General features: G+C 41.8%; 1 protein-coding gene across 2 annotated transcripts in view; it reads right to left on the bottom strand.

Moving 5' to 3' along the window:
* The window catches only part of LOC143116987 (heparan sulfate 2-O-sulfotransferase 1), a 62,621-nt gene extending 49,206 nt beyond the window's left edge, over positions 1-13,415 (bottom strand). The window contains exon 1 of one of the 2 annotated variants that reach the window (XM_076278406.1): positions 13,059-13,415. In XM_076278406.1, the coding sequence (XP_076134521.1) occupies positions 13,059-13,182 (124 nt within the window). In that variant the 5' untranslated portion in view covers positions 13,183-13,415. Of the gene's footprint in view, positions 1-12,868; positions 13,025-13,058 lie in introns of those variants that run through there. The other variant, XM_076278407.1, reaches the window with a different exon arrangement.
* Positions 13,416-13,986: the final 571 nt, after the last annotated feature.

The following is a 13,986-nucleotide window of genomic DNA, read 5'->3' as shown; positions in this document are numbered from 1 at the left end:
TGCAGTCAAATAAATCACCTCCTGCCTGGAATCTATTCATCACTCCACTGCCCAGCACTGACTAACACACATGCTGCCAATCTAGCGCCGCAAGCTCAGCCTGCGCCCGAGGAGCAGAGGGGGTTCGGACGGGAAGAGAGAACATGGCTACACATCTATCCTTGCAGATACGCAGACGTAATGAGTGTTAATTAGCACATAATGGAAGAATTTCCACATGATGCTCTATAAGCAGTTAAAAATGTATCCCAATCCCAATTTTGAGTTTGTGAAATCCACTGTATTACTTATTCTTTAGTTAGGCTATTAGATATTTCAATATACATTTCAAAGGATGACCCTTTGACCAATGATTGCACTGGACTGCAACTGGACATTGCATTGGCTGTATGATTAAAATGGTCTATGTCAGCGTTTCTCAAACTGTGGGGCGCGAACTGACATGAAAAACAGGAGTTTTTTTAATTTATTTTTTTATCTGTAGCCTGGGCCCAGGTAGCACCCGATGCGCAATGGACGCACTGTGTTATTCACAGGGAAGCGCTCGTGTCAAGGCAGCTTAGTCCCGACCTACATGAGATTTTGAACGTTGTTGTGAGAGTGGTGAATTTCATCAAAACCCGGCCCTTAAAAGCGCGTCTATTCTCCGCACTTTGCGAAGAGATGGTAGCTGACCAAAAGGCTGTACTGTTTCACAGCGAGGCAAGGTGGCTTTCCCGAGGTAAAGTGCTGTCGCGCGTGTTTGAGCTCCGAGTCGCCTCTTCTTGGAGGAAGAGCGCATGTTTGAATCTGCAAGCACGTTCACTAATGAACATTTCTTGACGAAGCTGGCCTATCTTAGCGATATATTTGATATATCTTAGCGATACATTTGAGTTAAATGTTCAGTTACAAGGCAAAGACAAGCACCTACCTCACCTATCAAATAAGATTAGCCTACTGCATTCACCAAAAAAACTTGAGTATGGGACAGGCGCCTGTACTCGTTCGATCGCGACAGTATTATGCCTTTGAGATTTCTGAGCGAAATCGCTGAAACGTCTGATTGGGAGACACTCTTGTGATCCCATGTATTAAACAGTAGGCCTACATCACATCCCTGCAAAGTTTATTTAAAAAATATTTCCCAACCAGCAGTGCTCAGTATGACTGGATTATGGATCCATTTAATGCAGCATGTTGGTATTTCATTGAATATATTGTACAATGCTGTAAAATGGCCTATGCTTCCTAATATGTTGCTGGAAAACAGAAATATGTGTGTTATGTATTTATTTATTATTATATCTGCAGCACCAGCTGATTTTAACTCTGTTGAAGAGGATATATTTAGAACTTGTCATTATTTCAATACATTTGACAATTTTAAGCTTGACCTACTACTTTCTTAGAGCGATGAGGGACAGGCATGGGTCTCGAGAATGCCCCCTTGATCAAAGTGGGGAATGAAAGAAAAAGTTTGAGAACCACTGATCTAGTTTGCTAACTACCACAGTCACGAGTTGGGTCGCGATAGTCTGTCATTTTTAAAAAGTGGGTCCCCAGAAAAAAAGTTTGAGAAACACTGGTCTATGTCATTACTGGCACAAAACACTGAGTTCTACAGCAAAAAAAATGTGTTGAAATGATCAGCGATTCATTTCTCTCCTAGGCTTGGCTTGACAGGTTGGAGTACATTAAAAACAATAACAGAAAAACACACACCATGGAGAGATGATAACACAACCGTGAAGAGAGGAACTCATTTTCGCTAAACACCTCCCCTGTCATCGCACCATGCAATTAGAGGGTGTATGAACGTGATTTGCACCCTCATCAGTGACGACTGCCAGGCTGCGCAGAAAAAGGCTGGGCTCTTTGTGATAAGAGCCGGCAGAGAGCCGAGGTGCACAAAAGAACAAGAGCTTATCCGCGTTCAGAGAGGCGGCTGTCAATCTCTTCCTCAAACATCCCCTTCTCTCCCAGCGCCTTCACCAAGGAAACTAGCTGGCTGTCAAAGAGAATCTAAGCCCATATAAGAAAAGAGTTGGGGGAAAAAAGAGAAACATTTCCTAGTGTTATACTAAAGGAAAGTAGCAATGGGAAGGAACCAGGGTGCACTGAGAAGTTCTACTGTTCCCACACCAGTCCCAGTGGGTTTCCTACTCCCCCCTTTCTCCATCCTCTTCAGACCACACAGCCTTTTTCAAGAAGTCCTCAGCACCAGGGGAAGAGAGAGAAGGGGCCAGCAAACTCAATGCAGATGCTTTGTTTCACAGTGGACCAGCAAACATTAACAGTTCAATGGAATGAACGCCATATCTGTAGCTGGTGAACAAGAACATGGCAGCTTCTGACCCATATAAATAAATTAATTTGATTAAAAGCGGTATGGGAATTCAAGGAAATGTTTTTTGTATCACCTTAGAAAGAACGGCCCTCGTCATTTTTGGGCTTATATCAGGGACAGGTTTTCACGGCTCAGGTGAAAAAAATAAAAACATTAACACAAGCTACATATCCACTGTTTTGTGAAAAGCTTCAGATAAGAAGCTTATACAAAGGCCTACATGATAAATGTCTATGAACAATACTAAAGCACAGGACACAAGAGGCAGATATAGCTTGCCTTTCCATTCTAAATCTGTCTTTCCATACGCGATGCAAATAATTGAGGTCACCATCCACAAAAAGCCTGGTCATCCATCACAACGAGTGTGACCGTGAGTGTACTGTGGCAACATTAATGACAGATTAATGCCACTAATAACAGGGGATTTGGGCAGGATCGATTGGGGCGCTTGGCCGCGTTGGCAGATGTGACAAATGAAGGGTCACATTTTTAAAAAGTCAAGAAGTTTTTCGAATCGGGATTTTATCCGCATGTCGTCCCCCATCACTGGCACAAAAGCCCCATTTCGGCATGTAGCCATTGATTCGACTGAGGAAGAGAGATGAGGGTGTGATGGAGGTGAGAAGTGAGGACGTTTGACAGCATCTCGGCATCCATGGCTCAATATTAGTACTTCTAGGTCCTCATGGTTAGTCCTGCCTGAGCTATCTAACCATTCACACAGGCTTTGTACCCACATAATAAGAAATTGCTTTCGACTTTGAAATTATCCTTTGATTGCTTGCAAACTGAAAAAACAGGAAGCAACGGGACAGGGGGCAGAAAAATCAGGACGCCAAAGATCATTCCGAATCAATAACCCATCAACTATGATCATCTAGGACAACAGCTTGCCCGGTGGCTTTCCTCTCCTGTCCTCGTCAGATAAGAACGCACTGACATTGTTTCTGAGGTGGCATTGCCTCTGGATTGTCCGGACAAAAGACACAATCATGGACGAGCCTGAGGGGTGGCTAGCGTGCAGCACCATGTGCCGTGAGCTGGCAGCACCCTGCTGTTCAAAATGGCCTGTCCCTTTTTCGAGTTGAGCCTCTGTAACCGCAGGCCAGACAATCCAAACAGCTCTCCTGACGGCCCACCATTCACAATTAAGATTCACTTACTGCCTCCTCTCACTCTCACCCCCACTTTCACAATCTCCCTCACACTCTTACCTCATATTTCTTTACAAAACATCTTGCTCTTCTGACCCAAGTCATGGAATTAGTTGCTGAGAGGAATACTTTCAATCACGCAACCCTGCCCTGACTGTCAATGGCGTACAATATAAGGCAATGTCACTGCTATGAAAGCCTGTTGGGTCTATACAGTTAACAAAGATATAATAACAGAAAAAGGATCTAGTTTTGGGTTCCTTCCTCAAGGAAGATTTAAAGGCTAAACTAAACCGGTTTCACATTTAGGCTTACCGACAGCATCATTTGTTACATCGCAGAGGACAGCAAAATGGATCTTTTTGCTGTTCTTCTCCACTTCCCCATCCCCCACCTTAGTGCTGGTGCAAACTAGAGAGCCAGAAAAGAATGCTTCCCCTTCAGGCACTAGTGAAGAGGATGGAAAGAACGAGGAGTCTGGTTGAATCGGAAGAGGAGGAGGGGTGGAGGACATGGAGTACCACTCCTCACACACCTATGGCTGCCAGTGAGGCATTCTGGCTCAGTGACCCATCCGCTGGTCGCTGTGGTTCACTGACCGCGACTGAAAGGAGATTGGGAAGAAAATAGGCAACTGTGTCTAGGGAGAAATGGCAGTCTGTGCAAGGATTTATCCTGAGTGTAAAGACAGTCATGATGCAAGACCAACCGAAATAATGTCAAGGTTGAATTCTGCTTAGGGTTTTGTTTTTCATAAAACATCACAACCACCACAAACGAAACACTATCTTTGAAGTCTAGTTGTGTACGCAAGACCTAAATTTCTAAGACAAGAATGAAACCTAACATGCAAGGATCATAACCACTTGGAACGCGATTACAAAGGTTTATAGTCATAGTTAAAAGAGATAATTACAGATTTCAGTTAAAGTCATTTTCAATGGTAGGACATCTGCTGTCTTTTTGTCAGGTCTGTAAAATGAAGCCCCCTTAAACAAATCATAGTAAAGAACATAACCCTGAATGCAATTGTTTGCCAGGCTCTAAACTTGTACTTTTTTCCCCTTACTCAAAGACATCTCTGGAGGTCTGTGTTTATAACAAACACAGACAAGTCTATCTAGCCTACATCTCAGTCAAACTATGTGAGATTGAACAAAGGTGGCAGTGGCACACTGCTTCTCAGGAGGCCCTCACAAGTTATGCAGCAAGGCACGTATACCAAACAAGGGAACAAAGCAACGACAGGTGTATTTATTACAAGGCCTTCAGTTCGGTCCCTGCCCACTGCAGAAAGCAGCCCTCTCGTCCAAGCATTTAAATTCCCCCCTTATAACTGCAACCTAGGCGCGGAGCAGCAAGGTGGCGGGCCACTGACAGACGGAATAAATCACTCTATTTAGGAGTCATCAGAGCAAGGTCCCCCGTTAAGCATGCTGCACAAAGGGAGCACACACTGGCCGTCTCCTCCTGAGGTCTCCAGGCTTAAAGTTTGTTTCCCTTCCTTGCTCTTCTTCCCAGTGTGTCCTAGGGGAGCCAGCTGCTTACTAACAAGAATGTCCTCACCCTTGGGTGGACAACGGTCATGACTCTTTCACAACAGTACCTCCAGCAATTTTACAGAAATTGACATCAGGTAACATGCTTTGTAAATTCGAGAATGTGGTCTGGTAACATTATGTTGTAATAGCTTGAACCAATCTCTTATAAAAGCTTTTCACATCAGCTCTCTAAAGGCATAGAAAAAAACAAACATATCTAATGTTAAAATACACCCTTAAAACTTTAATAAACAATGGCATGATCATTTCAGAGAGAGAGTGACAAAATATTTACACTGTATTAGGGGTGGGCGATATGGACAAAAAATAATATCTCGATATTTTTTGTGATTTTGACGATAACGATAATTAGTCGATATCCTAAAAAATGTTTTTGTTAAAGTCTGAGTTACTTTACAGCTCATTATTTATGAATAGCATCATTACAATAACCAATAACCTAACCTGTGACTTTTTAACCAAATCAACCAATGCATTGTCACTCTATGACACATTTCCAATTCTGCCACTTGTGTGTGTGGCAATGACATGGTCTAGCCAGCTACGTTAGAGAAGATGAATAGGCCTAACAGTTTCCCAAGAGAAAGTCTGAAGCTGAAGTTCCTTTTAAACCTTTACATAGGATTCACTGTAAAACTAAGAGCAGACCAACAGAGTAGCTTACATCTCAGTTATTTCCTTCTATGTTTTGTTTTAGAGCAATCACGTAGGCTAGCATTCCAAGTTACAGAATAGAAACTAATGCGTTAGCTTATGGCTAATGTATATGAGAAATCCCATAGAGATGCTAACGGTTAGCATAATCGGTAAACAGATATTTAGAGCGAACTTCAGTCCATTAACAAAAGAGTTACATGAGAATAGTTATTTGTTCACAACTGACGATTAAAATACTCAAAGGCTAATGTTTTCTCTCCATATAATACCGTGTAGGAAAAAACGTGACTGTCTCATCAATGCTACTTGAACAGAAGTAGCCGCATAAAATCCCAAGTAGGCTACTCTCGCTGCACAAAATAAACATTAGGATGGCTCTGGGCTGCGTGGGACAATGTTGTGACCCACTAGTGATCACGTGACACTTGCTCTGCTGCACTTCTCCCGCATAGCCTACCTCCTGGGAATGTATGAGTCTTCAGTGTGTGATTGAGTGTTTCGAGTAATTTAAATACTCGATAATGTCAATTTGCACATCGTTAAAACAACAATCACGATATTATCGCAGACGATATATATCGCCCACCCCTACACTGTATGTGTCCTTCAAACATTTTTTTCTAATGGGACTCATTTGACTACAAAGGCTTGACAGTATTTGGACACCTTTGATGTGTCCCTTTGAGCAAGCCTCTCCCCCACCCGCCACCCGCCTAGACGCTGAGGCTTCATAGCATCACCAAAAAACATCTACATAAGGACCTTGCAGAATATTATACCATATTATGGCAGCTTCTGCTTGAATTTACATTATGTTTATGGGTCTTAGCAGACATCTTTGTTCAAAGCTACTTACAGTACAATGGCACCAATAAACATTACATAAACATTCAAATGACCAGCAGGTATGCTAGATAACAATGCATTGCAATAGTCCAGTTTGAAAAGAACCATGGCCTTCAAAAAGAATTGTATAGCATATTGTGTTATAATCTTCCAAATATTCTGTAGGATAAACCAACATGACATGAATTTACATCTGATCAATACGATTTGTTTTTTGTAAATTGCAGATTAGCCCAATTTATTACCTGAGGAAACACTGAATTAGAGAGCACCTAAGTAACATACCTAAACAGTTAAGTATCTAACGATGGTAAATGGGCTTGGTTTGTTGATTGGCCACTGTGGAAAATCCCCTACTCATAGCACTTAGAATGTAATATCTCTTCTGTATATCTGAAAAAGAAATAACTATAATGTTTTTATTCCTCTTTTGTCCAGACAGGCAACAGAATGTTAACAGGATATAAGGGAGTTGTCTGTTCCGTCTCTTATTAAATAAACCTACGTTCAGTATCAATCTCGTGTTTCGCGAACCACAGTGCTCATCCATCACCCCAGACCCCTTCTATAAACTGCTCCACTTAATCACTTTTAGCTAATTATCTTGGGTCTTACTGGATGCAAGATTCATATCTCACCTATAATGTTAATGCATGACTACTTAAACAGTTCAGTAAAAGGATAGCCTACTTATAGGGGTGTCACAATTCTCCAAATCCTCGATTCAATATCATTTTCGATTTTAAAGTCACGATTCGATTCGATTTTCGATCTTTTTCAAATATTACTATTAATGCATTCCTTATATGTTATTTACTCTTTTTGGTCTTTTCATTTTCTTTTTCGGGGGGCTTTTATTTTGAAACCGCTTTAAAACCGTTCCAACCGCGAGGTTGTAATGTAAACAGAACTAACATTAGGCTAAAACAGAGACGTGAACATATTGAAATGAAACAACACAGAATGTTAATTTGATTGTTTCAGCACACTCCGAAGAGACCCAAGGTTAGTGTTAATGGAATATGTAAATGTGCATTTTAAGCCTTAAAGTAACTTTGGATTGTAATTAGACCATCTTTTCACTTGCTAAGTTGAGTAGGCTAAGTTAGTTTTAATTGACGTGAATGAACGAATACTTCCACACCGGTGATTTCAAAGTAGCAAGAGGGGCTTTGATTTCGGTAGGTTGATGTGTAGGCCTATATTTTAACTGGCTGCAGCCTAAAATTAGAGGAGTGTTGACGCTGCAGTTCAGCACGTGCATGTGTGTTTGTGCGTCTTGGCATACATGCTGGACGTGACATTGGGGGTGTGGCTGCATCGTCGATTCTACTTTTAAGTTCGAAGTTCGAGATTGAGATGTAATTTCGATCGATTTCGAAATAAAATCGAAATCGTGACACCCTTACCTACTTAACTTGGCGATGCGTGTTGTCTGTCGGCTAAAATGCATTCAAAAAAGTCTTCCTAAAGCCTTGATAGTTGAGGCCAGCAAGTAAGAGCTGTTCTGTTCATGCCCTAGCTAAATTGTATTTACGGTATTTTCCGGACTATAAGTCACACTTTTTTTCATAGTTTAGCTGGTCCTGCGACTTATAGTCAGGTGCAACTTATATATGAAAAAATATATATAATTGAACATGTGTTTAAATGTTAATTTATATTAACTGACATGAACCCTACGTGAAACATTACGTCTACAGCCGCGAGAGAGCCTCTCAAATGCACAAGTCCTGTGCACTTTCAGTCAGAGATTAGTGCTTGCACTATGCCTGAAACACACGTGCATACCTAAATCTTCAAATTATGGCCGGGATTCTCAGATTTGGACAAATAAAAGCCAGTATAATTTTGTTTCAATTTAACTCATAAAAGAGCTCTTCTTAATATTTTATATTGTTGGTTGGTATTGTTGCCAATGAAAAGTCATTGTCCTACACCATGAGTCTCCAACACGTTGCTCTCAAGCTACCAGTCGCATGCCGCCCCCTTCTGAGCTAGAGGCTGAAGCAGTAACCTACATTTAAACACAATTGTTGCTGCCAGGCATCAGCCTATGAATTTTATAAAAAAGTAAATCATGCATAATTTAAAAAATAACTACATTTAGGCTATCTTAGACCTCTTTGGCTATACGGAATAAGGAATCAGCACACGAATGAATGAAAGCGCGGATACCTTATTTTGCAATAAGTGGATGGCAATCGAAATCCCGACACTACATGAAACTTAATAGTAAGCCATTAAATACCCCACAGATTTCAGTGGTCATCAGTCCCGATATTTAGCAATATAATCAACAGTCCAAACGTAAATTAAATCTCAAATTGAACATCTGCTTTTGATAGCCTACCCATGCCTCTCCAAACGAAAAGTAGGCCTATGTCTCACAATAAAACGCAAGAAATAAAGGACTATAGCTGACTCGAATACAAGCCATGGCCAAATAAAGGTGCTGTGCTTTGCGCAGCCTAAATTTGAGGATTTACGAGTCTCCTAAACATTCCTCACCCGTTATCTAGACATGCATGAAAACATTTGAAAACAAAACGCACTGCCATGTAATATTTGATCGCTGTTTTGCTACTAATTATCTTTCACATAATGAATACGCACAGAAAGTGAAAGTAGGCCTAATGTGCGCTCCGTGTCTGTAGCTGTCTGTTCACGTCCGCAATCAAACGTCGAATAGAGAAGTCATCCATGTTCTCTCGCGTTATAGGCGGTCATGCTTCTGTGTTTGCAAAATTCCTGATTCTGAGAGAGAGGCACCCCCAAAGTGATCCTGCACGTGTGTGTGTGTGTGTGTCTCTGCATGGGGTTCAATTGAAGTCAGAGTTGGTCCGTCAATAGTCCCGCATTCAGGCCGCTCCATTATTTTATTATTGTCAGACAGGCTGTAAAATGTGTGGGAATCTCTCGCATTATGATGGCTAGATTTGCGGGACTTTTATTATTATGCTCAATACTAAGTAATAATTTATTCGCAATACCCGCAAATCCGCGCTGGAATTTAGACCCTGGTTTTAAATGTGCATCTTTTTTTCTCTCGCTCTCTCGGAGGTGGCCAGCCAAGCAATTGTTCTGCTACCAGCCTGTGCCAATATATCGTACAAAATGATTGATTGCATTGCATTGTCCATTTTTTTTGTAAATTGCTTTACAATTAGCGTCGGGTCAGCAGCCTTTGGCTTGTCTCTTGCCACTATTCACTCCTTCGTCTTCATTAACATTCCCTGTAGAATTCTCAATATTTTTGGCCTCAATGTGTACAGTTACATAGTCTGTCTGTTCTTAGTCTTGGATTTTGTGAAATACATTTCTAAATATCACCTGCTTGCTGCAGCTTCGGTCTGCACGTCCATTTAAACCCGCATCTTTTTCTCTCGAGCATTTAATCTGCTGCCAGCTTGTATCTCCACATAGTCCAAAATGCTTGATTGCATTGCATTCTCCACATTTTTAGCTAAATTTTCATGTACCACATCAGCATTTTTGTTCTGTGAATCTTTTGTAAATTGCTTTACAAATACCGTCGGGCCTATTGCCATGGCTTGCCTCAGCTTCGGTCACGTCCTTTTAAAACAGTCTTTTTCTCTATCGTGAGCATTTAATCTCTCTGCCAGCTTGTGACTCCACATCGCCCAAAATGCTTGATTGCATTGCATTCTCCACATTTTTAGCTAAATTTTCATGTATCATATCAGCATTTTTGTTCAGTGAATCTTTTGTAAATTGCTTTACAATTACCGTCGGGCCTATAGGCCTATCGTTTCGGTCACATCTAAAACTGCATCTTTTTCTCTCCCATGAGCATTTAATCTGCTGCCCGCTTGTGACTCCACATCGCCCAAAATGCTTGATTGCATTGTATTCTCCACATTTTAGATACATTTTGGTGTACCTCATGGCATTTTCTTTCAGTGAATCTTTTGCTTCCTGCCCTCCTCTTGGCTGCCTTCACTCCATCTTCATTAATCTTTTTGGCCTCAATAATCCAGTTACATAGTCTCTGTTTTTGGTTTTGGATTTTGTGAAATACATTTCTAAATAAATGCGACTTATAGTCCGGTGCGACTTATATGTTTTTTTCTTGCTCATGACGCATTTTTTGACTGATGCGACTTATACTCAGGAGCGACTTATAGTCAGGGATGGATTACTGCACGGGCCTACCGGGCCCAGGGGCCCAAGGGGTCAGGGGGCCCTGAAGCCCAAGCCTTTGCATGAAATCATTGCCTCAGTATCAACAAATCAGGATGTAGGCTATGAATCTGATTGAATTTAGTATTGGCGATCCCCAAAATGCACCAGAATACAGGAAATCACATCAAACAAATTATTTTTTTTCTGGGGGAGGACCCCAAAACCTCCCCTGCCACATATATAACAATTAGTGGGGGGCCCTTAATACATCTGGGCCCAGGGGCCCGAAAGTTCATAATCCACCCATGCTTATAGTCCGGAAAATACGGTACATTGCATCGATATTTTCCTTTGAGGAAGACCGAACACGGAGGACTTAAGGAAGGAGCCCCACGTTAATTTTAGAATTATATAAAATTCAGAAATCACCATACTAGATATCAACCAACAAAGCATCTACATCTAAAGACATCTAGAACAAGAGGACCCCAATTAAGACTCACCGCGGCTAACAGTGTACCCTTTTGTGCTGAAATGTGTCACCAGCAAAAAAATTTAGATGTTGATGCTCTCATCCAATGGTCTTGGTGGTCCACATCCATTTAGTTGCATCAACTAAAGACAACCTAACGATGCACACAAGAAACATTAGGACACAAGAGCAGGAAGAAAAGACCCTTAAGTGTCAGGTTTGAATGTGAATCCCCACCTGGACATAGGCCTACCACCGGTCAGGATTTGTAAATCAACTAAATCCATAGGCTTAGATTTCTTTGGAGTCACTAAGGCTGAAAGGTTAACATGTGGGTCATCATCTGACAATGGCAACACCCCACACACTCTCCAAAAAAAAAAGCCCAAACTACTTGCATTCCTTTTTATTACAGCCACCGCAAGTGAAATCAGACTTCCAAGAACTCTGGTGTGCCTAATGAGGTTTTCCACTGTGTTAAGTGCTCACTGAATTCCACATCATCACCCTGACCGGACCAGTCTCTGTTCAATTTATTCTGCGTTGGGCAGACTGGGCTTGTTTCAGCAGCTTTGCACGGCCGTATGCGCAGCACCTGCGCCGCGAGTACTTTCCTCTCACACGGGTCATTAGAGGCAGTGGGAAGTGAGCCATTACGAAACAGTTACATCCGAAAGAATGAAAGCACAAACAAGACAGTGTATCCTCTCTTAGTTCAGAAGCAAGCCCTTCATGTTATCAGGTACGCCGAGCCATTTCAAATTACAGCACTGTGGTCTTTCATACAGCCGAGGCTGGAGAATAGCGATAGTTTTGAGAAATGTGTAAAAAAAAAAAAAAAAAAGCCGCAGTGGGGTTACATGGAGCACCCTCTGAAAATTCGGTCAGTCTGCCTTCAGAGAGATTAACAGCTGTGTAAGCTACGTGTTAACTGAAACGTTACAAAATAGTAAAAGAAGTCCGAGAAAACTCGGATGCGAGCTGAATTCTAGGGTAGCCATGCTAGTATTAGGCTACATTTGAAGGAGGGGGACATTCGGTGCCTTGATAGTTTACATATCCAAATGTATTTTGCATCCTGGATTAATGTTATGTCCTATGTGGTCTAGCACGAGGTGTTGTTGGTAAAATAGATAGCCTATCGTTCCCTACCTCGTGTGTGTAAGTCTGTTAGGCACGCTAAACAAAGCCAAAAATACCACCACACGGCAGTTAACGTTATGTTCGTACAGAAAAGCTCGGTAAATCGGGTTGAGGAATCCTGAGGAAACTGAAGGGATCTATGGCACCGTTAACGTGCATATACCTACCCATAATTGCACTAACGTTACCAGTTAGCATCTAGATAACACTACATCAAAAACCCTCAGTGCCAGATTGGTTCCATGAATTGAACTTGGCCAGCTAAGTTACCTGGCCAGCTGCATGCAAACCATTAACGCATGCTAGGAACGTTAGATGCTATTATGCTATCAGTGGTTGAAAAGAAAAGCAATTTCACTGCTGTTAGTCAGAGTTTGCCACAGCAAAGTGAAGCAGCTGTGGTAAGGCTGTTAACGTTAGCTGATTAAGTTAGCCAAGATAGCTAGCTTTGCTCAAATCTTTCAGTGATGTTGACTTAACATCCCTGCTTTAACAGTACACTGCTCTGAGAGAAGTAGTAAGCTGTTGGTGATATGCCATATCTATGGCTACTCACTATATTGATGACAAAATAAGCCAGTTGTCTCGATGAAAATGTAACAGTGACGTTAGTTAGCCAGCTGGATCAGCTAGCCCGCTAACGTGGCTAGCGATGGGTAGTTATGCTGGCGACCTGTACACAGAAGCTGTAAACGTGACCAACATTTAAAAAAAAAATGTTGTCTTCAGTCAGGAGCATGACTTACCTAGCTTCGTCCGAGATTCCTCCAGTTTCTGGATTTGGTTCTCGATAAACATCATGGCAATTCCAAATGCCATAACAGCCAAAAGCTGAAACTTGGGCGGCATCATAATCCTTAGAAGCCCCATCAAACTACCAGATGATTACATGTCATGCCGTGAATACAAAATGATAAAAACCGACTGAGAACAAGTCAAAACTATATTTACAGTTACCGTCTATTTACGACCGCTGTGTTGTCCTGCAAAATATGACAATATAATTTTAAATCGGTTATAGGTGAGACCAATGCTGGCATTTCAGTTCAGAGTCCCAAATCAGATCAGGGTGCTTGATCTCTGTCCCTGTCGATGGAGAAGACTCCCGTCTCGCTCACTCTCGTTCTCCACTCGCCTGTGTGCATGCCCCTCCTATCGGTCAGTGTTTATCTGCGCCAGGCAACAGCCAGCTCTCATTTTCAGTGGAATGACGATCTAGGAGAAACTTAAAACGGCCCCCTGTAGGTGTGGAGTAGAAAGTGAGGAGAAACGTGTGTAGAACCATGCATCTTGGATTCATGCATGGATTGGATGCATTGGATTGGATGCATGGATTCAATCACATTCAGCCTTTGGCAAGCGTAGCCATACACAGTCAGAAAACAGGATGATCAGCAACATCTTAAGTGGGGGCCGTATGAAACCTGGCGGCCAGATCTAGCCCCGCTTATCTTTGACACCCCTATAATGTAGGCCTAGACCATTTCATGCCATGCTGAAAAACATTTTTGTTCCAGTAAAAACAGTGTCAATGTAACTTGACATTAGGCTACATTTTCCCCAGTCACTGTGAACTGAAGAGACTAAACTTTCTAGCCCAAAGAAGAACTTTAAGAACGTTTTAAGAATGTTACAGGTCTAAATTGAATAGAGAATTGACCATCAATGCCCATG

The sequence above is a fragment of the Alosa pseudoharengus genome, unplaced genomic scaffold (assembly GCF_046254945.1).
Source record: "Alosa pseudoharengus isolate Yale_2024_CS ecotype anadromous, Long Island Sound unplaced genomic scaffold, YU_APseudo_1.1 YU_APseudo_1.1_scf_11, whole genome shotgun sequence".
Classification (NCBI taxonomy): domain Eukaryota; kingdom Metazoa; phylum Chordata; class Actinopteri; order Clupeiformes; family Clupeidae; genus Alosa; species Alosa pseudoharengus.
Note: the sequence above shows the minus strand (reverse complement) of the source record. Positions and strands in the feature narration are given on the sequence as shown.